This window comes from Mobula hypostoma, chromosome 1 (assembly GCF_963921235.1).
Source record: "Mobula hypostoma chromosome 1, sMobHyp1.1, whole genome shotgun sequence".
Classification (NCBI taxonomy): domain Eukaryota; kingdom Metazoa; phylum Chordata; class Chondrichthyes; order Myliobatiformes; family Myliobatidae; genus Mobula; species Mobula hypostoma.
In genome coordinates, this window is record NC_086097.1 from 133,363,949 (window position 1) to 133,390,153 (window position 26,205).

At 40.9% G+C, this 26,205-nt stretch overlaps 1 protein-coding gene across 3 annotated transcripts in view; it reads right to left on the minus strand.

The window, feature by feature from the left end:
• The window catches only part of LOC134350557 (zinc finger protein 236-like), a 160,240-nt gene that overhangs the window by 73,590 nt on the left and 60,445 nt on the right, over positions 1-26,205 (minus strand). For all 3 annotated transcript variants that reach the window (XM_063055924.1, XM_063055915.1, XM_063055904.1), the window contains exons 7-11: positions 21,596-21,745; positions 13,861-14,040; positions 13,208-13,427; positions 1,840-2,112; positions 764-964 (exon numbers count right to left, since the gene is read on the minus strand). In XM_063055924.1, the coding sequence (XP_062911994.1) occupies positions 764-964; positions 1,840-2,112; positions 13,208-13,427; positions 13,861-14,040; positions 21,596-21,745 (1,024 nt within the window). The remainder of the gene's footprint in view (positions 1-763; positions 965-1,839; positions 2,113-13,207; positions 13,428-13,860; positions 14,041-21,595; positions 21,746-26,205) is intronic.

The following is a 26,205-nucleotide window of genomic DNA, read 5'->3' on the forward strand; positions in this document are numbered from 1 at the left end:
GGACACTTCCAAAATAAAGAGTCACCTCAAGCAACTCTCTGTCCATTCCAAGTAAGAACAGGCAATCACCAGTCTTGAGTAGAGTACAAGCAGCAGGCTGAATTTATCTCAATTTGCCCCAGTTGTCTCATTCCTTTCTACCTCTTCCTCTTTATATACCGATCTACCCCTTAAACCGATGTTATTCACACATGGTACCAAGTTAATACACCCAACACTCTGTAATGAGGCTTCTCCTGAATAATAAAAAAAACTATCTGATTTTGAACTTCTGTGGAACTTGGAGTGTTTTCTCTAAATCTATTTTATGAAACTGTTTCAGAATTATAATAATGAATTCCTCCAATATGTCTTCTTCTGAGTGCCTCTTCTCAAAAGAGACACACAGCTTGTTCAGGCTCTCTGCAACAGATGTATGATTTGTGTACCTAGAGTCAGGTCACTGATTCTTTTCAAGGCTTTCAAAGGTTTGTTAGTTTTCCATGCAAACTTAGCAAAATAGAAACATTTCAAAAATGAAGCAGTTCCTTATTAACTAATTTATTCATGCAAGGGCACTGCAAGAACATTTAATATGTTTCGAGAATGTTTTTGCCCAAAAGTGCCACAAAAAACACAATTTTATTTTTTGCTTAGTGTACATAAATAAAATCATTTGTTTATTGCTATGCAAACTCTCAAGTCAATTGCTGTTGTAAGTATGTTGTGTCTGCTGCATTTTGCTGTCCATTTCCACCAAGTCACACATAATGGAAAACCTTACCTGAATCAGTGATGAGGATAGGTTCCTGAAGTGGGATATCAGTTAATGTGACACTGTTTTTTAAAATCCGCGTCTTGGCTGGTTTGCGTGGAAATCTTTTCTTAAGCTGCAAGTTTTTGAAGTGCGAAGCGATGTGACTTTTGCGATGCCCTGAGGTCCTGAACTTTTTGTCACAGTGTGGACAATCAAATGGTCTAGCTCCTAATCACATGGATAGAAGATCGATAGAAAAATAGAATTGAAATATCTGTACAACATGCAGTATTAGTACAAATCTGGGGTGAGTAAACAAAAATCATTCCCTTTCAACTGCACATTTTACTCCAAGAACCTTAGAATTTTAGGAGTGTTCCAAAGCACATTCAATCTATATATTTTTTTAAAATCATGGTTTCTCTGCAGGCTGCAATGGCAGAGGTGAATATAATTTCTCAACATGGAACAAAAATGCTCAATTCTTTGTCTGTACTTGAGTCAGATGATCTTGACCAGAGCAGCAAATAATAACTTCAACGTGGATGCCTACATGGGAGCTTGAAAATAAAATATTCCCTCAGAATTTTATGAGTCTGCCCAAGATCTAATAAAGTTTTGTGGAAAGCGTATATTCATTTTCAACCAGACTGAATTCCCCACTACACTGGGCGAAGAAAAACAAAAGCATCTTCTATCTATGGCTGAAGCAACCTATAATTCCTTTGCACATGCATTAAGTCCCGGCCGTAAACTAGACTTAATCTGAGAAACTATAGAAACCAAACTACAGAGTGTAAGTAACTTGCTAAGTATAAAGATACAGATTTCACAGGACAAGCTGACTTACCCTATCCCTGTAGCTACAAAGTTTTATAAACATTGCCTTAAGCTGTTTGAGCTTATAAACTATATAGACACAGTCTGGATTGACCTCCCTTGGATTTCCCTTTTCCTCCCATGATTTAGCACCAGATCAACGAGGCTGGAGATTAGAGGTGCCAGGTATGGCTATGTCAACTTGTTGTTCAAAGCCCTCTTTAAAGGATGTATCTGGATTAGCATTACAATATTCTAAATAGACCCAGGAGTTACAAAGGTACCTGTATGTAGCCGAAGATGAACTTTTAGACTCCCTTGAGTGGAAAACATCTTTGCACACATGGGACATCGGAATTCCTTGATGCCAGTGTGAGTCTTCATATGCGCAGTAAGGGTGCTTTTTACAGCAAAAGCCCGGAAACACTGAGTGCATTTGTAGGGCTTTTCATGTGTGTGGATACGAATATGTCGTACTAGATCACTGGGCTTTTTAAATTCTTTAGTGCAATATGTACACATGTGCCACCTAATTCCATTCACACGGCGGACAGACCCTGTAAACAGAATTATAATAATTAAATATTTACAATAACTCACTGATATAAAATGTACTTACCCTCACTAAATCTACTCCATTCTGAGTTCAGGAATAATTTTATAATCTTCCATTATCAGCAAAATGACAAAAGTGTGAAAGTAAGTACATTTATCTTGGACAATTTCAACACCATTCAATCCTAACTTTATGTTACTACAGTATTTCATATTTTCAATCCAAAAGATTTGCAGACTTGTATACAGCATGTGTGTTAAAAGTCTACATCTTCCAAACTCTAATGTTAAGAATTGCTGCACCCTGCTCCATCACTAGAAACCTCCCTTGAAGACAATCAGCAAATGGTAGTTAAGAAAAATACAAAAGTACAATTCAGTTCCAATAATCAGACTCAAATAGAGAAACCATCATGTGGCAAAGAGGAGAAAGGCACACATGCAACAAGATCAATAATTAATCAACACACATAAAAGTTGCTGGTGAACGCAGCAGGCCAGGCAGCATCTCTACGAAGAGGTACAGTCGACGTTTTGGGCCGAGATCCTTTGTCAGGACTAACTGAAGGAAGAGTTAGTAAGAGATTTGAAAGTGGGAGGAGGAGGGGGAGATCCAAAATGATAGGAGAAGACAGGAGGGGGAGGGATGGAGCCAAGAGCCGCGTTCACCAGCAACTTTTATGTGTGTTGCTTGAAATTCCAGCATCTGCAGATTTCCTTGTGTTTGCATCAATAACTAGTCTTTCATTTATTCATTAATTGTTTTAAAGTAAGAATCAGTCTTAAAATAAGATACATTGAGCCATTCACTGGTTACATTCCTGCAACCGTTGCTAACTCCAATATTCAGTACCATGATCCTAATAAATACCATCAGTCAAACATGTATATGATTTATAAAGAACACCTTTGTAGCTGTTACGCTTGAGGATCATGTTACAGAACATTGGAAATAGATGGCAATGGGGAAAAACTGAGCTGCAGTTATACACATTTTAACTGCACCAAGGAACTACCAAGACTCTGCCCTTAGCCCAGTCATCTGGCTATACCTAACCACTTAGAAAATGACATCTTGGATCCTGCTGAAAGACTCTTTATCAAGTACTTGTAGGAAATCTCCAACACATCAGTTCCTCCTTATACTTATGAATATAGAGTCACAGAACACTACAACACAGAATCAGTCCCTTTGGCCCATCCAGTCTGTGCCAAGCTATTAATTTGCCAAGTCCCATCGGCCTGGACCCAGAACATAACCCTCCACACCCCTCAGAACCATGTACTTAATCAAAACCTATTTTAAATGTTGAAGTTGAACCCACATCCACCACTTCCACTGCCAGCTCGTACCAACCTCAGTGAAAAAAGCCTGCTTACATTTACACTATCTACAGTGCCTATAAAAAGTTATCACCCCCTATAAAACAGGCCTAGAAAAAGCTTTCATGTTTCATTGGTTTACAGCATTGAATCACAGTGGATTTAATTTGGTTTTATTGACACTGATCAACAGAAAAAGACTAGTGCTGAAGTGAAAACAGATCTCTAGAAAGTGATCTAAATTAATTACAAATATAAAACACAAAATACTTGATTACGCAAGCATTCACTCCCTTTAATATGAAACACCCAAACACTGTTGAGTAAGTATCCTGTCAAAAACTACACCAAGACAACAAAAGAACATTCCAAGCAACTACGCAAAAATGTTATTGAAAAGCACAAGTCAGGAGATGGGTACAAGAAAATGTCCAAGTCACTAAATATTCCTTGGTGTACAGGTAAATCAATCAAGAAATGGAAAGAATATGGCACAGCTATAAACCTAGAGCTGGCTGTCCTCAAAAACTGAGAGACCGTGCAAGAAGGGGACTGGTGATGGAGGCCAAGAGACCTATGACAACTCTGGAGAAGTTACAAGCTTCAGTAGCTGACATGGGAGAGACTGTACATACAACAACTGTTGCCCAGGTGCTTCACCAGTCACAGCTTTATGGGAGAGTGGCAAAGAGAAAGCCACTGTTGAAAAAAAATACTCACATGACATGTCGGCTAGTGTGTGTCTGAAGTCAGTTGGGAGGTTCTATGGTCTGATGAAACCAAAATTGAGCTTTTTGGCCATCAAACTAAATGCTATGTTTGGCATAAGCCAAACACCACACATCAAAAACAGCCATCCATCCCTACCATGAAGCATGGTGGTGGCTGCATCATGCTGTGGGGATGCTTCACTGCAACAGGCCCTGGAAGGCTTGTGAAGGTAAAAGGTAAAATTAATGCAGCAAAATACAAGGAAATCCTGGAGGAAAACATGATGCAGTCTGCAAGAGAACTGCGACTTGGGAGATGATTTGTTTTCTAGCAAGACAATAACCCCAAGCATAAAGCTAAAACTACAAAGGAATGGCTTAAAAACAACAAAGTTAATGCCCTGGAGTGGCCAAGTCAGATTCCAGAACTCAATCCAATTAAGATTTGTGCTGGACTTGAAAAGGGCTGTACTCACGATCCCCATGCAAGCTGACAGAGCTCAAGCAGTTTTGTAAAGAAGAATGGGGAAAAATTGCAGTGTCCAGATGTGCAAAGCTGATACAGACCTATCCACACAGACTCAAGGCTATAATTGCCAACAAAGGTGCATCTATTAAATACTGACTTGAACCTGTGCAATCAACTGTTTTGTGTTTTATATTTGTAATTAATTTAGATCACTTTGTTTTCATCACTTTGGCATGAAAGGTTCTTTTTCTGTTGATCAGTATCAAAAAAAGCCAAATTAAATCCATCGTGATTCAATGTTGTAAAACAATAAAACATGAAAACTTGCGGGTGGGGGGGGCATTGAATACTTTTTATAGGCATTGTATGCCCTACATAATTTTGTATACTTGTATCACATCCCCCCCCAATTCCCCTACGCTCCAGGGAATGAAGTCCTAACCTATTCGACCTTTCCCTATAGCTTAGGTCCCCAAATCCTGGCAACATTCTCCACATTCTTTTAATCTTATTGATAACCTTCCTGTAGGTAGATGACCAGAATTGCACACAATACCACAAATAAGGCCTCACCAAAGTTTTATATAAATTTCACCATAAAATCCCAATCCCTGTATTCAATACTATGACTCATGAAGGTCCATGCACTAAAAGCGCTCTTTATGACCCTATCTACCTGTGATGCCACCAACAAATAATTATTCTCAGATACCTTTATTCTAATGCACTCCTCAGTGCCCTGCTAGTCACCATGTAAGTTCTACTCTGGTTTGTCTTCACAAAGTGCAACATCTCACACTTATCTGCATTAAACTCCATCTGCCATTTCTCAGCCCATTTTTTCAGCTGATGCACATCCCACTGCAAGCTTTGATAGCCTTTCTCGTTATCCACTATGCCCCAAGTCTTTGCGTGAACCACAAATTTGCTGCTCCAGTTTACTACATTATCATCCAAGTCGCTGATGTAGATGACAAACAACAATGGACCCTGCAGTGATCCCTACAAAACTCCACTAGTAACAAGCCTTCAGTCAGAGAGGCAACAATCTACTGTTACCCTCTGGCTTTTCCCACGAAGTCAATGTCTAATCCAATTTACTACCTCATCTTGAATGCCAACCTTCCATGCCAGACCTTATCAAAGTCCATGTAGACAACATCCACTGCCTTGCCTTCATCAACATTCCTGGTAACTTACTCTATAAGGTTGGTTAGATATGGCCTACCATGCCCAAAGCCATGTTGACTATCTCTAATCAGTCCTGGTCTATCCTGTTGCTTATATATCTGGCCAGGCATCATTCACGGAAAAGAGTAAACAGTCGACATTTTGGGCCTAGACCCTTCATGAGTCCTGATGAAGGATCTCAGCCCAAAACATCAACTGTTTACTCTTTTCCATTGCTTGCTGCCTGGCCTGCTGAGTCCCTCCAGCATTTTATAGGTGATGCTTGGATTTTCATCATCGGCAGATTTTCTCCTGTTTGTACTTGTATATCTGATCCCTTAGAATACCTTGCAATAACTTCTAATAACGTACCCACCACTGTTGTTAGGCACATTGCCCTATAATTACCTGGCTTATTTTTAGAACCCTTCTTAAACAATGGAACAACATCAGCTATTCACCAATCTTCTGGAACCTCACCTGTTGCTAAGGACATCTTAAGTATCTGCAATAATAAAATACCCACATTTCTGCACTACGGAACATCTTGTCAGGCCCTACAGATTTATCCACCCTAATTTGCCTCAAGACAGCAAACCTCTCCTCTTCTGTAATCTGTAGTGTTCTGGTGCAGTGTGTTGAAACTCTGACTAAACACCAAGTTAAACTGGAGCCAATGAAGACAGAGTCGTAGTAAGGTTAACCATTTACTGTTCACTCTTCCACATTAACATCGTATGGTGAAAACTGCTGATAAAAAAAATACAAACATATACAGCGTCTGTTTCATTCTGGAGACCACGCACGCTCTCTTCTTTCAGCGAGTGTCTCCAGCCACCCCGAGTAGCGGGCGAGGAGGGTCCCGTCAAACCGCCGCCAGGCCCTAGCCCATGCTGTGTTTGAAATTGAAAAGCCGACACGTGCGCCACCCAAACCGCCGCTTCCTTAACAGAAACCGCATTAATATTTTTACTTCAAATACTTTCGTAGGAACTTACGGCGCTGCTTCTATAATGTTTCTTTGTGGGTTTACACAGAGCTCTTCACAATCACCTTCCCGAGTCGAAGGTTACACATAAGACACGGCGAAACCGGAGGTGACGTCATCACATGCCGCAATATACCATAGACAATGAATTTACCTTTGTTATACTGTAACTTAATTATCAACCTTTAACTTTAACTAGAAAATAGTTTAAAACAAATCATTTAAGCTTTAAATTCCTCGGGGTCAATACCACAAATGACCTGACTTGGTCCAACCAAGCAGAGTCCGCTGCCAAGAAGGCCCACCAGCGCCTTAACTTTCTGAGAAAACTAAAGAAATTTGGCCTGTCCCCTAAAACCCTCACTGATTTTTATAGATGCACTGTAGAAAGCATTCTTCTAGGATGGAAGTTGTCCTGTCCAAGACCAGAAGAAGCTGCAGAAGATTGTGAACACAGCACAGCACATCACACAAACCAATCTTCTGTGCTTGGACTCACGTTACACCGCACGCTGTCGGAGCAGTACTGCCAGGATAACCAAGGACACGACACACCCAGCCAACACACTTTTCGTCCCTCTTCCCTCCAGGAGAAGGCTCAGGAGCTTGAAGACTCGTACGGCCAGATTTGGGAACAGCTTCTTTCCAACTGTGATAAGACTGCTGAACGGATCCTGACCCGGATCTGGGCCGTACCCTCCAAATATCCGGACCTGCCTCTCGGTTTTTTCGCACTACCTCACTTTCCATTTTTCTATTTTCTATTTATGATTTAAAACTTAAATTTTTAATATTTACTAATTTTTACTATTTTAAATATTTTTAATATTTAATATTTGTAATCCAGGGAGCAGAAAGCGCAGAATCAAATATCGCTGTGATGATTGTACGTTCTAGTATCAATTGTTTGGTGACAATAAAGTATAAAGGACTTAAAACGTAGACCCAACAAAGTCAAATAAATGCCTTAAGAGCAACACACTCCCCGCCTGACCTTTGTAAGGTCACTGTAAACATGGTATAGAACTTTAGTCTCTAGATCAGTCTTCAGGTAGAAGTAGAACGACCTCTGTAACTGGCATCAGGTTTTCTTTTCAGAGTTCATTGTAAAGATGTGAACCAGTTGACTGCCTGCTCTTTGTTGTTTGGCAAGACTGGCATTGTTCTCTGAACAGTAGTGGGGTGATCCAGTTGTTTGCTTCATCTCTAAAAACCTTTGTGTCCATTATTTTTAAGAAGATGGCGTCTGCCACTGATGGAGCAACTTTATTATCGTGCTTAGTTTGAGCGAAGACTGACCGTCCCAGTGTCTTCTCAGTTACTTTACTATGCTCGTGGCTTTGTTGTGCTTCCTTGATACACATAACACTTGTGGAGGGCTGAGAAATTGAATGGAGGCCTCTTTCTAGTACGTTAGTCTTGAGCGTGTTAACTGTCAGTTTGTGTACGTTGCCAGGGCATACCTCTCCTATCACCACCCAGCCCAGATCCAGACATTGGGTGAAGGGGGCATTGTGTGGTCCATTGACCTGCTGCCTGACTTTGTGCACCCTAAGAACGTCTCTTCCGAGTAGCAGGAGTATTTCTGCTTCCGGATCCAGTTCTGGGATGTGCTTGGCAATGTGGTGGAGATGAGGCTGGTGTAGAACTGCGCTTGGTGTCAGAATCTCGGATCGGTTATTCAAAATCTCATTGCACTCTAAGAGTGGAGGGGGACTGATGACGACTTTGCCATCCAGCGACTCAAGCTGGAAGCCTTCTGCCTTCCTGCCATATATTTCTGTGATGCCAGGGCAAGTTCTGAGGTAGTATGGGAATGGATTACCCTTTACGCTGAACAACTCGAAGAACTTTGGTCTCACTAGTGAGCAGTTGCTCTGGTCATCCAGAATTACATAGGCTTTGACGGCCTTGTCTTTGGCTCCCTTAGGGTATACCTTATTGAGCAGATCTTTGAGCACGAACGGCTCGATTTACCTGGACTGCAAACTTCTATGCAGCTCGAGCTGACAATAGTTGTATCAGAGTGATGCTCTCCCTCCCCGCCATCCTCTTGTGGGAGTGGAGGAGCCTTGGCAGTTTGCAGTGACGGGCCAGGATGCATGGCTCCATCGTGATTAGTGCTGTTACATTCTGAGCACTTTACGGGGAATGTACACTCTTTGGCAAGGTGGGAGGTAGAGGAACAGCACTTAGAACATATTCTTTTTTCCTTGAGAAGGGCCTTTCTTTCATCAAAGGGTTTGTTTTGAAACATTCTACATTTTTCGAGGCGGTGGGGTTTGTTGTGCAATGGACAATTCTTGCTAGGGTCATCATTGATTGCGGAGACTTCAGTTTTATGCACTAAGACAGGTTTATTGATGACAAAATGGTTCAAAATGGGCTTGACTGGCTTGGTGTGAGTTGTGGTGTTGCCTTGATTCATGAAGCTAGGGTCATTTAGCCTCTTCACCTCCTTGCACACAAACCTACTAAAATACTCAAAGGGAGGGAATCGACCACCGTTCTCTTCCTTGTACTCTGAGCTAATAGACATTCATCTTTCCTGCAGCCCAAATGGAAGCTTGTCCACAATTGGTCCAACTCCGCGTGAGGTATCCAGATACAACAGGCCAGTTAAATAGCCGTCTTCTTTAGTACCTTGAATCTCCATGAGAAAATCTCCGAGTTCTCATAATTTAGTGGGGTCCTTGGCTGACACCCTAGGAAAATTGTCCAGCCGTTGAAATAGCGCCCTCTCAATAATTTCAGGGGCCGCATAGCACTCCTGCAGTCTCTCCCATGCATTGTGTAAGGCTGGCTTGGGGTTATTGACGTACACTGAGCATATGCGTTTCACCTGTTCACTTGATTCCTTTCCCAGCCATTTAGTCATAAGGTCCAACTCTTGGATTGCTGTGAGCTGGACTCTGCTGGTGGCGCTGGTGAATGAGGAGTACCACACACGGTAATTTTCAGGCTTATCGTCAAACTGGTACAGTCCTGAATTGACGAGGTCTCGTTGGGCTAAATACTGTGCCAAGGGTTCTGCTGCAGGTGGTGTGCTAGCTGGGGGAATATGCTGAGGAACATATGACTGAGCGTGTTCGTTCATGACGGGATTTGATGTTCTGTCTTCAGCCTTTGTCTCTGATCTCGCCGGATCTGGTAAGTTTGGTGTCGGGAAGTATTCGTAGTCAGCCCTTTCATACTTGAGTTTGTGGCAAGGGTGCAATTGTGAGTTGTCTTCCCCAGGTGGACGCGATGCAACGAAGCTTCCCTGTGATTTCACATGAGATGGGACGCCAACAGGCAAGTATGGAGAGGGAGAATGAATCTGCAGGTCGATTTGAGATTGGACATATTTGCTGGTGCGTTCCAATTTGGCCCTTTCTGACATAGATTTTCCTGTTTCGTCTAGAACGTGCATTTCTTCAGCATTTTGCAACAGTTGTGCTTCCACCATGGCCACATCAGCTTCTCGTTGTAGCGTTAGCGCTTCTAACTCTGTATTTACCCTTGCCTTTTCCAACTGCTTTTCCACTTCTCTGGCAGCTTTTTCCATTTTCAGTTTTGCTTCTTGGTTAGCGTATGACGCTTGCACCTTGGCGGCTTCTGCTTTAGCTCTTGCGAGGGCAGTCACACTTGTCGACGTCTTACTGCTCTTGGCGCTGAGTGCAAGGGACTTGATGCTTGATCGCGAAGCCATCGTACCACTTGTCGAAACATCTAATGATTGCGCCTTTTCACTATAGTGTTCCTGTGCACTGTGTTGAAACTCTGACTAAACACCAAGTTAAACTGGAGCCAATGAAGACAGAGTGGTAGTAAGGTTAACCATTTACTGTTCACTCTTCCACATTAACATCGTATGGTGAAAACTGTTGATAAAAAAATACAAACATATACAGCGTCTGTTTCATTCTGAAGACCACGCGCGCTCTCTTCTTTTAGCGAGAGTCTCCAGCCACCCCGAATAGCGGGCGAGGGGGTCCTGTCAAACCACCGCCAGGCCCAAGCCCACCCCGCGTTTGAAATTGAAAAGCCGACACGCGCGCCACCCGAACTGTCGCTTCCTTAACAGAAACCGCGTTAATATTTTTACTTCAAATACTTTCGTAGGAACTTATGGCGTTGCTTCTATAATGTTTCTTTGTGGGTAGAACGGAGCTCTTCACGATCATGCTGCATGCATGGCACCCACCCTTACACCTTCCCGAACCGGAGGTTACACATAAGACACAGCGAAACCGGAGGTGACGTCATCACATGCCACAATATACCATAGACAATGAATTTACCTTTAAACTGTAAATTAATTATCAACCTTTAACTTTAACTAGAAAATATTTACAAACAAATCATTTAAAACGTAGACCCAACAAAGTCAAATAAATGCCTTAAGGGCAACACAGTATATAATCCATGACCTCACTCCTATAACTCTTGTGTTCATCTCCTAAATAAACAGAGATCCATTTAAGATCTCCCCATCTCTTTCGACTCCATGCATAGATGACCACACTGATCTTCAAGAAGGCCAATTTCGTCCCCTGCTATTCTTTTGTTCTCACTATATCTGTCAAAGAAATTGGGATTCTCTTTCAACTTGTCTGATAGAGCAACCTCATGCCTTCTTTTAGCTCTCATGATTTCCTTAAGTGTTCTCTGACATTTTTTATATTCAAGTACATCATTTGTTCCTTCCTGCCTATACCTACTATGCACCTCCTCCTTTTTCTTAACCAGGGCCTCAATGGACTAAAGTTTGATAATTGCCCACAATAAATTAATGTAATTACTCATTTGCCAGAAAATGTGGACAAATTTTACTATATTGGGTAATTATTTGCACAGTACTGGGTATAGATTTATGCTACCTTCAATAGCCCACTCAACCGCATTAAAGAAATACAGGATTCCCCCGCCATCCGAAGGTAGAGCGCTCCCATGAAACGGTTCGTAAGCCGGAAAGTCGTAAAGCAAAGAAGCAATTACCATTTATTTACATGGGAAAATTCTGTGAGCGTTCGCAGACCCAAAAATAACCTACCAAATCATGCCAAATAACACATAAAACCTAAAATAACAGTAACATATAGTAAAAGCAGGAATGATATGATAAGTACACAGCCTATATAAAGTAAAAATACTTTTCCACAATCATGGCCGGCACTGTTCTCCATAGCGAAAATCTCACGCAAGTGCTCTTGGCAGAAACACGGCGCAAGCGCTCTCCAGTAACCTTTAAGCTATGAAGCTACCAAATCATACCAAATAACACATGAAAACACACAGCCTATATAAAGTAGAAATAATGTATGTACAGTGTAGTATCACTTACGGGAATCGGGAAGACAGCACAAAGCACACTGATGATGGTGTGTTAGACTGAGTCGTCGGACTCACACCACCAGGGTCAAGAGTAGTTACTACTCCACAACTAACAGGCTCTTGAACAAAAGAGGATAACTACACTCACTTGCTCATCCACTGAGGTGTTCCCACAACCAATGATCTCACTTTAAGCACCTTATCTTGTTCTTTCATGTACTCAAATTTATTGCTATTTATTTATATTTGTTTTTGCACAGTTTGTTGTCTTCTACACAATGGTTGAATGCTCTAGTTGAGAGGACTTTCATTGATTCTGTCACTGTTACTATTCTATAGATTTGATGAGTATGCCCACAAGAAAATGAATCTCAGGGTTTTGTGTGGTGAGATATATATACACACACTTGATAATAAAATTTACTTTGAGCTTTGATAACATGACTCATTGTGCAGTTCGCACTACATTTAAAGAAATAATCATAAATATACACCTTTTAACATTTGGCTTAATGCACAATTTGGTTTCTACTTTTGTTGCTTTCACCTTTTCCATTTTATTCTAAACATCATATTCACTTGCCGCACATAACCAAGGCTTTTTAATGACAAAAGGATTTGCGCATTATTCTCCGCATTATAAAATCATATCAGAGTAGGAAGTCCTTTCGATCTGTATTGGTGCCAGTTCCTTGGCAGACCCTGATTTTCCCCTGATTACCATATACTGCTCTTCAAGCATTTACCCTAATCACCTTTTGAAAATTATTATTTAATCTTCCACCACACTACCCTTCTCTCAAAGGGTGCCCCAACGGGTCACCCCATTGTCTAGTACATTCTAAAGATGTAGGGATTAGTAGGTTAATTGGGCATACAGGTGTAATTGGGTGGGCTGGACTCATTGTATTGGAATGGCCTGCTACTGTGCTGTACCTCTAAATAAATAAATTACAGCACAAGAGGTCTCTTCACGTTGTCTTTGGTTGTTTATTCAATGGCTCAATTTGTTATCAACCAGTGCAGTTTTCTCTTTACTCTAGGAAATCCTGTATGAATATCAAGTCATCCCTGACATACCAAAGGACTTAAGGGACAGATCTCTTGGATCTTAAACTTACCAGGATACAGCATCATTTTTTTCACTACATCCACATTCTCCTTGCCAGACAACTTTTCCAAGCGCTGTTGGTGTGACTGTGGAGCAGGAGACTGAGTCTGAAGTGGTGCACTCTGCGCATCCTGGGATTGACTTCGGGATAACAAAGCCCTTGGTTGACCAGCCTCTGACTGATGGGCTTGAATGGGAATGGTAGTTAGCCCACTGTTTTCTAAGGCTTGCTGTAATTGAATTTAAAGTTTTTTTTTAAATAACATTTCAAGGTTGGCAAAGACTAAAACCATCTCATTCAATTACATAAAAGTGAAAAAAACGTTCAGTTCAAAATATAAGACGACAATAACTGAAAATAATGCAGCCAAAATTTTGTAAATTGCAGCTCATTAAGAATTTCGAAGAGAATTGTTAGCTGTAACAAAGAGGGCACATAAAAAAATATGAACCACTACATTCAAACATTTATTTTTAAATTGGGTAACTACTCTGTTATTAGCTTCCATACAAAATATTCTAGGAAACCAACATACCATTTTATGCTAGCGATTCATTTGCATGCCTTTGTCATTGTTACTTGCCTGTGAGATCAAAGGTTTTGGTAGCTGCTATGGCATTGCAAAATTATTTCTACAGTTGAAATGGAGATGGAGAACTCACTTGCAAGATGTCCTGATTAATACTGCCCTCTAAGGTGATCTGCTGCACTGGCTGCTGAGATGGAGGTCCATCTCCAGTCACCTGCTCCGACAGCTCCAGGAGCTGCTGAATAACATCAGTCACCGCTTGTGCTCCTTGTTGACCCCCGACTGACGTTACTGGCGATGTTCCAACTGCCTGCTATAAGTGAATGAAATCCAGTCAGTAATTCACACTGATTAACAAAATTAGGTGTTTTTACAAAAAAAAAAGTGGTCTGGTCTTAGCTGCAGTGCTGTGTTCAATTCCATAAGTAGAAAAAATGGAATGGTATTAGAAAGAATCCTAATACCTGGGATGAGGGACTACATGTACAAAGATAGACGAGTGTGCTTGGGACTGTTTCCTTGATAGGTGGTAATTTGTGTAAGCTGAGTCCACATTCAGGATTAACAGCCAATTTTTTCTTAAAAATAACTCAGAAGCATTTTAGCACAAAGCCTCTGGCGAATATTACCCTGGAAGGGTCACAAGTGTAAAGTGAAACAGCATGGAAACAGAAACTCCTGCTTACTATTCCCATGCTAACCAATGAGTACCTGTTTATACAGGTACTATTCTTCAGCCTTCTGTGCTTATCCAAATACTTAAATGCTGTCAGAGTACCTGCCTGCACCATCTCATTCTCTTCACATCCCCTCAAAAATCTATTACCTCTTGTCTTAACTCCATGACCTGTGCTTATAGGCATTTCTGCTACAAGCATTTTTCCACTATCTGAACTACACTCAGTAGCCAATTTATTACCTCCTGTACCTAATAAAGTGGTCACTAAGTGTATGTTTGTGTCTCCTGCTACTGTAGCCCATCCACTCCAAGGTTCGACATGTACATTCAGAGATGCTCTTCTGCACACCACTGTTGTAATGTGTGGTTATTTAACATACTGCCGCCTTCCTGTCAGCTTGAACCAGTCTGGCCATCCTCCTTTGACTCCCCTCATTAGCAGGCGTTTTCACCTACAAAACTGCTGCTCAGAGAGTTTTTTGTTTTTTTTGCATGCACCATTCTCTATAAACTCTAGAGGCTGGTGGGCATGAAATTCCTCAGCAATTTCTGAGATACTCAAACTACCCCATCTGGCACCAACAATCATTCAAAATCACTTAGATCACATTTCATTTCCATTCCAATGTTTGGTCTGAACAACAACTGAACCCCTTGAATGTCTGCATGCTATTATACTGCCACATAATTGGTTGCTGCCACATGATTGTTGATTAGATATTTGTATTAACGAGGTGTATAGGTGTACCTAATAAAGTAGCCACTGATTGCTTGTTCCTCGTAAGTTTTTTTTTAAAGCAGTCCGCACAGCCTTACTGAACCAAGGAAGACAAAGCTAACCTAACTTGTTTCCATTCATTGCTCATTTCAGGCAACATCTCCAAGTACCTTCTCTGAAGTCTCCCAAACAATCACATCCTTCCTGTAACATGGAGATCAAAAGTGCACAAAGCGCCCCAGCTGTGGTCTATCTAAAGTATAAACTAAAAGAAATGAAGTTAATTGTGCCATGAGGAAAATCTATTTTTGTACAACATATGGCTAGAATTTGGAATTAGAATATTAGAAAATTTTTGATAAGGACAGGCCATCAACCCAACAAAGCTTGCTATATTCCTGTTCACATAGTGTGTTAAAATAAATAGAGTTTAAATTGAGAAGTCTCTAAGGTACTACTCTCAACTACACAGCTAGGTAGTTTGTTCCATATGTCCATGTTATTTGCTGTGTAAAGTAATGCTTCCTGATGTTCGTCTGAAACCTCCTTTTAATAAGTCTCCATCTATGGTCCCATGTCCTTGGTGATGGATTAACTTTGAAGTAGCAGCTGGCATCCACCTTATTTATACCCCTTAATGATTTTAAACACTTCTATAATGTCTCCTCTCATTCTACGTCCCATCATCATCATCATCAGGTGCCGTGCCCAGTTTGAGCTTTGACTGCCATGGCCCACACACTCCTGTTTCGGGTCAAGTGGATCAATTCATTGGTATTCATTTCCAGTTCTCTGGTTGCTGTCTCCATCATCATATCTTTGTCTTCCTCTTGCTTTCTTCCCTTCAATCTTTCCCATAATTATTGCGCATTCTAACTCCTCTTTCCTAATCACATGTCCAATGAAGTTACGTTGCCTTTTCATGATCTTAAACCTTATTTCTCTTTTTGTGTTTGCTCTGTTCATGACATCCTCGTTAGATATTTGTCTCGTCCATGATTTTCTTTGCATCCTCCTCAAAAACCACATCTCTGCTGCTTCATTTCGTTTCCTCATGTTACTAGATATTGTCCAACATTCTGAGCCACATAACATAACTCGATAAATGTAACATTTCAGTACTCTGAGGTGGGTTGTCATGCCTAGTGTAGTATTGATCAGTATACTCTTCATTCTCGTAAAGGTGTCTTTTGCCATCCCTATTCTTCTTTTGATGTCCATGTCACACCTGCCATCTGATGTCACCCAGCTTCCTAAGTAGCAAAAGTTCTGTACTTGTTTTATGTCTTCTCCATTTATTCTCAGCCTGCAGATAGGATTCTCCTTCTTTTTGGATATCACCATACATTGAATTTTTGCAATTGATAGATAGACACATTTTTACGCTTTATTCAACAACTATATCAATTAAGTTTTGTCGTTCTTCCTCTTGTGGACCTGGAAAAGTCCAGGTGATAACACTAGAAATCAAATTGACTTTATACTATAAACCAAAGATTTAGAAACTCAGTGACTCAATGCAAAACATATCCAGGTGCAGACTGTAATAGTGACTAAAACCCGGTAGTATGTCATGTATATGGGGTATATGGGGTGTCAGGGAGGGGTAGCACCTCTGGTGGGGGAACATGTCACGTCCTTTTCAGGGCGGTTTGTCCACCTTTGGTCCCCACCTGGCACTCAGCTCTCACCTGTGGCTCCCCGTAGCTGTTTGCATGCGACAGCAGCCACACCCCGGGCAACGGCTTCGACAAACCGGCGAAACCAGGTGAGGGTAGCCCACGGGTCTCAAACCCTCGGTGAGATAGGGAGTTGTCTATCCCAGCATGTGAAGACAGTCTCCGGCGGATTGAGTGGGCAAGACCAATGGAAGGTCCAACGGTCAAGAAGGCGGTCTCTGCAAGCGTCATGGAACTTGTAGAGCAGGACAAGACACAGAGGATGTCCTGGTTATCCACTGCACCTAGTCCCATCTCCAGCCGTCTAGACTCTGTCTTGCCACTGGACCCAGATGGAAATTGGGAAGAGAGAGTGAGGCTGATGCTGCGCATCTCTCCCTCACTTAAATCCAAATCACGCACTAGTCTCGACACCATCATAATGGTGTCAAGGTCCTCATCGACGTCAACGATGGACGAACAACTGAACTGAACTGTCATGTGAAAGTAAAACTTAAAAAACTAAAGAAGCAAAAACCTGAACAATCCCTTGACTACTTGAAATTAATTAAAGAAGAAAACTTAAGACAAAAATTTACAATTGAAGTAAGGAATAGATTTCAAAGTCTAGAAATAGAATCTGCTGAAGATGATAGCAATCATGTAGAAATGAAATTTAACTCTCAAAAGGATGCCTTGGTAGAATCAGCAAAGTCAGTGATTCCTAAAAAAGGAAAAAAGCACAATGAAAAAATGGATGACAGATGAAATCAAAAATCTACTGGAAGAAAGGAGACAGAAGAAAGCAAATCCTAGAGAATATAAGTCCTTACATCCTTAGATAAAAAAGTTAAAAGCTTATGTCAAAAAGCCAAAGAAGAATGGTTAAACCAGGAATGTGAGTAAATAGAAAGAATCTTTTTTTCTGATCCAAAAAAGTTACATCAACAAATCAAGAATATCACTGGTAAGAAGCTCCTCTGTTCTTTGAAAGCAAGGGACGGTACCATTACCATGGAAAAAAATGAGATTATGAACAGATGGACAGATTATATTCAGGAATTGTATGAAGACGATCGAGGCGAAAAACCAGAAATTAAGAAATACTTTGAAGATCCAAGTATTTTAAAATCTGAAGTTCGTAATGCAATAGATAAGATGAAGAAAGGAAAGGCAACAGGTCCTGATGAATTAGTAATAGAACAAGTTATCACCCTTAAAGATTATGGAATTGAAAAGCTTACTGATTTAATCAATGACATTTATGAGAATGGAATAATACCAGAAGAGATGAAAAAAAAATCAGTATTTTTCACTCTTCCTAAGAAACCTGGAGCAAAAGAATATGAATTACATAGGACCATAAGTTTAATAAGGCATATCACCGAGATACTTCTAAAAATTTTGATGACGAGAGCTAGAAGTAAGATACAAGCTGAAATAGGTAAAGAACAATGTGGTTTTGAGAAAGACAAAGGTACAAGAAACGCAATATTGATGTTAAGGATACTATCAGAACGAGCTATTCAAGTGCAAAAAGATTTGTTTGTTTGTTTTATTGACTACACAAAAGCATTTGATAAAGTGAAGCACTATAAGTTATTTGAAATATTACAGAAAACTCTAGATCTAGATTTGATAGACCTCCGTCTAATCAGAAATCTGTACTGGGAACAAACTGCCACTATTAGAATAGATGGAGAAGTGAGTCAGTTTACGAAAATCAAGAAAGGTGTTAGACAAGGCTGTGTTTTTTTCCGATTTATTTAATAGGTACAGTGAAACAATTCTACATCTATTTAGGCTAAAAAGATCTAATTCTTTCAATCTTTCTTCATAGCTCATGTCCTGCAGACCTGGAATGAGTCTAATCACCCTTCTCTGAACTCTCTCCAATGCCTTCACATCCCTCATAAAATATGGAGATCAAAATTGTACACAGTACTCGAGGTGTGGCCTCACAAGCGCATTATACAGCTTAAGGGGAACGTCTGTAGACTTGAACTCCACTGAGTGCATTATATAGACCAACTTTCTATTAGCCTTCCTAATTGCTTCTGTGTAGTGAGTCTACCATGACACCCAAATCATTATCATACAGTGCACTTTCTAACTCAAGACCCCCATTGTATATTTACATCTAATATTTCTACATCCTATATGTAATATTTTACATTTACTTACATTAAATTTCATCTGCCATTTATCTGCCCACAACTACATAGATTTTGCTGCCTGAATGGTGTCTTATGCACACCACTGTTGTAATGCATGGTTATTTAAGATACCGCCACTTTCTTGTCAGCTTGAACCAGACTGGCCATTCTCCTTTGACTCCCTATCCCTCAAATTTTGTGTCATCTGCAAACCTCATTTGATTATTTATTATATGCTTATCCAAATCATTAACGTAAATTAAAAACAGTAGCGGCACTAAAACTGATTTCTGCAGAAACCCACTTTTAACATCTTCTGGGTGTGAAAATGATCCTCTCACCATAACTCATTGTTTTCTGTTTTTGAGCCAATTCCGCACCCATTTGCACATCTTACTCTGAATCCCTACCTCTTGTAATTGGATGATTAAGCTCTTGTGGGGTACCTTGTCAAAAGTCTTCTGGAATTCCAAGTAAATGATATCAACCACTCTATTGTTATCATAAATTTTAGTTGCCTTTTCACAAAACTCCAGCATATTAGTAAAACACGATTTCCCCTTTCTGAATCCATGCTGGCTTTCTGCTAACAAGCCTGTTCTTATCAGCTGTTTTTCCCCCATCTCATTCGTTGTTAATGCTTCCATTCTCTTACCTCCATTACACGTTAAGCTTACTGGTCTGTGGTTGCCAGAGTCAGAGTGGACACCCTTCTTATGTACCAGGACATTAGTCTATTTCCAGTCCTTAAGAATTTCACCAGTTTTCACTGACTTTTGAAAAATACGTGTTAGGGCTTTGTATATACAATGACAAACCTCTAAGTACCCTAGGATATATGTTGTCTGGCTCTTGGGATTTATTAGCTGAAGCAGGACTTCACTTTCTATGATCTCACTTAAGTCACTTAAAACAACCTTATTTTTCTCTACACTTACTGGCATTGTGCATAGGCTTGAAGGCACTTTGCTCTTCAAGACCAAAATAGATGAGCTATAGATGCGAATAAGTAGATGAGGGAAAAAATGCAGGAGTGTATAAGCTAATGCACCAATTTGCATTGTATGGCACTTTCAGCAGCAGAACTTGCCAGTGAGACTTGATCTGCAAATTTAGGATTTCAATGTGTGTAGGAATTCCAAAACTTAGATATTTATGTCATAAAATGCTAGCAATTGAAACACCAAATTATCTATGCAAAACTACTGGAAAACCCAGTGCCTCAATGCCAATTCCACGTTCCTAAAGGAGCCAATGCTATAGTATGGTTTAGAGAACAATGCCATAAGATTCCTTGCTAAGGTTATTACTGCCACAGATAAGAGAAAGCGATGCTTAAAGATATAACTTGGCAATGATTGAGAGTATTACACAGAGCACCTGGTGGTGGAATTTGACTTGGTTGCTATTCATCAATGACCACAGGAAGATATATTGCATAAGATGTGCCTATATTTATACACCTGCAATGTGAAAAATGTGGACATATTATAAATATCATTACCCTCAATCTCAATACATTTAAGTTATATGTAACAGTTTTGTCTCATTGATGAATTGCAGTTGCCTGCAGTTTGCATGCATGCACAAATACCAGAACTAAATGTCCTGACATAATCTTCTTTCAATATAACTGAAGAACATTTGTCAAATTATCAGAAGCTGACTGCACAATGGAGACTAATTCATAATGCAGACCAGCCTACATTACTGTCTACACATTTGTATAGGTGAACACAGAATGATTGGGCAATTATTCTATTTAATGGAAATCATGTCAGAGACAGACACAATTCTAGATAATGGAAATGTAGCAGATAAAGTAGGTTTTTCATGTAGGATGTTAAATCAAACAAGATTACAAACAACTACTTGGTCAGATGTCTCGAGGGGTCAGAAAGCTTTGTGTAAATTTTATAGTGACAGAACAGCAGCAGGCCATTCCGTCCACTGGGTCTATGTTGGATCCCAGGGGAGCTATCCCATTTGTCCTTTCCCCACCTCTCCTTATTTCTCTGTATCACTACAACTTCATCTCTTTCACACATGCCAATCAACTCCCCATGATTCTTTCTTTTATTAATCTGCACTGAGGTTACAGTTAGTAATTAGCCTACCAAATGTTTTTGTGCTGTGGAAGGAAAACTGAGCAACAGAAGTAGCCCCACTGCCATCATGGAGCAAACGTGCAGGTTCTGTACCCAAGATGAGGATTAAACAAAGATCCTTGGAGCTGTGAGGTAGCAACACTAACTACTACCCTTTGGGTTTTTATAGATGTGAATTCAAGTAGTTTTCAGTCCTAGAAGTTGCTTTCTTTTCATTAATTTTACTGATTTGGGCAAGGGCGCAAAAGAAATTATGTTGAAATTGAATCAATGTACCAAATTACTTGGTCATACTATGAGAGATAGGGGGTGGTATGGTGATGCAAGAGGGTGAACAGAGATGGTAGACAATTAGTGGAGAGAAGTAATTTGTTACACAAATTGCCCATAATATATGAAAAATCACACTGATCCACTGCAATGGTTTGGACAGTTATCCATGGCAGTGTAGATATTTATACAAGTGGAATGTGCACATCTGGCCTAACTTGAGAAATATCCTTCTTATAAGGGCAATTAATGAATGCAAGATAAAACAAATGTAATTACCGGTACATTGTGCGCAGTGTCACTTATTACTCGTGAGGATTCCGATCCATCTGAGTGCATTCTGTTGATGTGTGCATTAAGGCTGCCTAGTTTTCGAAACACACAGCTACATTCCTCACACTGATAAGCTGGCTGGTCCCCATCCTTCACCTGTGTGTGAATAAAGAAAGCAGTTTCAGCAAAAAAATTAAAAAGCTGACATTTAAACAAATAATTTTTTCCTAATGACAACTGAACATGAGGTACTACACTGGAACAACCCTCTTCTTTCTAGAAGAATAAAAGAAAAGAGGGAAGATGCTGCACAGGAGCATTCTGCTCATTAAAGGCAACAATGGAGTTCTATTAAAACTCCTACATGAGCACTTACTTGATAATGCTGTTTGAAACCCTAGACTGATTGGCTGGCTTTACACAGAACTCCCCGCTAGCTTCAATGCATGTTAAAGATCCTTCTTTCCTGCGTTCGAGACGTAATTCTACACATTAGCAAATAGGGGTGACGGGGAAAGATACAACTCAGTCCGGCCCTTCCACCTAATGCCAGCTAGAGCTTGTGCATCTGGCGTGCCTTCTTTCATTCTCAAGCTGAATTAGTTTGAGGATAGCACTTGTCCTGTCATCATCTGATACAAACAATGATCCAGATTTCTGCAGCTACCCCACAGTTGTTTTCCCCACCAGGATTTATGGGATCATCCAGGGGTTAGAGGGAGTGGTTTCACTGAACTGGGGCTTTTTCCCACAGTGAGAGAGTGACCCACCAACAGAAGACTGGCAGGTAGCTAAGCTATGAACCAGTCTGAAACCAGGCAAACACTTCAAAATGAGGGATTTGGGGGGCGGGTTCAGTGGTGACAAACCCAACTGATGGCACCTTATGAGCTCATGAAAAATACAAGCTGCATTCTAATAAGCTATCTGCCGCTTTTGAACCCCTTCACTGCCTTTGCCTGCAATCAAAAGCTTCTCAGTGCTTCCTTACACATTATAACTCTAAATCTTTTATTCAGATTGTTGACTTTGGGCTGTGGGCTAAATACCTGAAACTTGGGATGGTAAGCAAGTGTTACACTGTCCCAAACCAAAATCCAATTAGGGCCAATAGTAATTGATTCAGCGAGTCAGGGTGAGAAATTTCAAGTTCCTGGTGTCAACGTCTTTGAAGGTCTATCCGGGGCCCAACATATTGAAACAATTACAAAGAAGATATGACAGAAGCTATAATTCATGAGGAGTTTGAGGAAACTTGTTATGTTACCAAAGACTCTCACAAATTACTACAGATATACCATGGAGAGCATTCGAACTGGTTGCATCACAGTCTAATATGGAGGGACCACTATAAAGGATTGGGGAAAAAACTGCACAAAGTTGTAAACCCAGCCAGCTCCATCATGGGCACTAGCCTTCTCAGTATCGAGGACAAAAAGGCGGCATCGATTATTAAGGACCCCTATCATTCAGGACTTGCCTTCTTCCCATTGCTATCATTAAGATGCTGGTGCAGGAGTCCGAGGACACTCAATTTTTCATGAACAGCTTCTTCTCCTCACCCATCAGACTTCTGAATTAACAATGAACCCATGTACATTAGCTATATTTTTGCTCTCTTTATACATTACCTATTTAATCTTTATATATAATTCTTATAGCAATCTATAGTTTTAATAATGTACTATACTGTACCGCTGCTGCAAAACAACAAATTTAACAACATGTGCCAGTGATATTAAATCTGATTCTGATTCATAGAGTTGTACAGCTCAGAAACAGGCCCTTCAGCCCACCACATCCATACTGACCTTTTAGATTAGATTAGATTATGAGGACACTCAGTGCTCCTTTATTGTCAGTTAGAAATGCATGCATTAAAAAAATGATACAATGTTCCTCCAGTATGATATCACAAGAAACACAGGACAGACCAAGACTAAAACTGACAAAAAACACATAATTGTAACATATAGCTACAACAGTGCAAAGCAATACCGTAATTTGATAAAGAGCAGACCATGGGCACGGTAAAAACAAAGTCTCAAAGTTCTGATAGCCCTCATCTCAAGCAGACAGTAGAAGGGAGAAACTCTCCCTGCCATAAATCTCCAGCGCCGCAAACTTGTCGATGCAGCACCGTTGGAAGCACCCGATCACAGCCAACTCTGAGTCCATCCGAAAACTTCGAGCCTCCGAGCAGCCCTCCAACACCGAGCACCATCTCTGCCGAGCACTTCGACCCCACCCCAGCTGCCAAGCAACAAGCAAAGCCGAGGACTCAGGGCCTTCCCCTCCGGAGATTCTGGATCACACAGCAGCAGCGGCAGCTAAGCAGGCATTTCAGAAGTTTCACCAGATGTTCCTCCGTGCTCTCACGTCTGTCTCCCATCAAATCAGGATTGTGCACGGCACCCTACTTGACAGATAACAGATATTCATCACCGGAATGGCTGCTGCGCGCTGCGTCGCACCGCCATCTTCTCTTCTCCTTTTGCACATGTATACTTATTTCATTTGCCTATATTACGGTCATATCCTCCGAGGCCTTGCCAATTCAAATCAATAACTGTACTAACATCTTCTGGATAGATCATGAAACCATATACTTCACTTCTTTTATGTCTTTTACATTCGTTGTTCATCTTAGATATGAACCTGGAGCTGTTGGGAGTCTGATTTGCTGGTTGGAGTTCATTTGGGTGTTTCAGCGCTTTGCAGTATCCAAGAGGATTCCAGGCAGCAGAGGCAGCATATGCGAACTTCAAAGCGGCCAGGCCACGGGACTGCTGTGGGGTGCAAGCCAATTATCAACTCCATTTCACCAGGTAAAGCTTCCATTGTTGATTGACTAAAAATACGAGAGAGAATGAAACATCGAGGCGAATGCGGGAGTTTAGATATTGTTTGGGTGCTTCAGCACTCAGCAGTCTCCAAGGGGATTCTGCACAAACCTTGGGGGGGGGGGGGAGAACAGACTGTGGGACAGGGTGCAAGCCAATGCTTGACTCCACTTTGACGATGGAAGTTTCCATTGTTCGCCAATTAAAGCAGCGAGGGAGATTGAAACACTGAGGCGAATGCAGAAGGTCAGCACCGGCTGCCTGCTTCTTAATCACTGAGGATCGCTCTGCTATGCTACTGGACAGGTGTAAGCCTGCCACTGTCCCAGAGAATGCTGTCCGGGTTTTCCATGTTTTGGATGTAGACTTGGACTATAGACTTCTTTTTCAGTATTACAGTTTTTTGTATACTATGTTTATCACCTAATCTTTCTCTCTTTTTTTGTGCTGTGAGGGGAGGGGTGGCGATTTGAGGGTCAATGTCCACACTCTGTTTTGTTCATTTTTTGTGCAGGAGGAAGGATTTAGAGGTTAATGTGCCTGTTCCATTTTTGTTTCTTTTGTGAGGTGGGGAATTCGGGGGTTGATGCTTGTGCTGCCTTTATTTTTTTTTCTTGGTTTCATGGCTTCCCAGAGAAGTAGAATTTCAGAGTTTGTATACTTTGATAATAAAATAATCTTTGAACCTGATCCTACCAGTTCTTATGCAGTTCATTTGAGATATCAACTCTTTTCAAAAACAATTTTCCCCTCAGATTCCATGATATTGTTATTTTTCTGAGTAACTGTTTATACTAGTTTATTTCTATTGTTATATTTCACAAAGTGTCAAAATGGTGGTTGTGATGCATCTAGTGTGCTTGTCGCTCTTTCAGCTTCTACTGCTGGCTAACAGTCTTGAGAAAAGGAGAGCTGAATGTGCAAGTCTCTCCCTGCCAGTACATAGCCTCTCCAACAGCAAACCTCTCGTAGTGCATCCTCACTGGCGACATATGGAAACTGAACTTCTTTTGGATTCAGGCTGAATTACAGAGGATGAGGAGGAGAACTGGCCCCTGCACATGTAGCACACACGCCCATTGGTGTGTAGACACATCCCGGTGCTCATGAACCAGATCCCCAGCTATGAGTAAATAGTCCCACTGCCTTGTGGTTAGCCTCAGGAGAGACAAAGGATACAGGAATAAACCCAGGCAGCAAATCCGGAGTGGAGCCCTGAAGGCGGCTGGATGCCATTGAACATCCTTCCAGCAGCTCCTGCAGCCAAGCTGGTGCCAAACGTATTGCTTCATAAGCTTTCCTTTGGACTACACTGGTGAGGCCAAGAAAGGGATCTTGACAACTGGGCATCTCATACCTTCCACCCAGGCTTGTGATGATGATCATCATCATCACCCATTGTCCTTCGAGACAGACGGATGTCAACCATATTTTACTATCACTAGTTTCAATGAATGCTGGATGCACTCTAGAACAAACAAAGAAACTGCATGCATGTACAAACGAAAGGGAAATTTCTGACAGACATAATCCTATTTTTCCTGGTCTCGGCCTGAAACGTCGACTGCACCTCTTCCTATAGATGCTGCTTGGCCTGCTGCGTTCACCAGCAACTTTGATGTATGTCTCCTATTTTAGTATGGATTTGGGCGCTTCACGGCTAGTTTTGAATTTTATTTTGTAGCCAATAACATACTTATTTTGGAATTCATTGCCAATTATCTGTGGAAAGCAATGGAATAGTAAGATGCACCTTGCTAAAACAAAAATAAG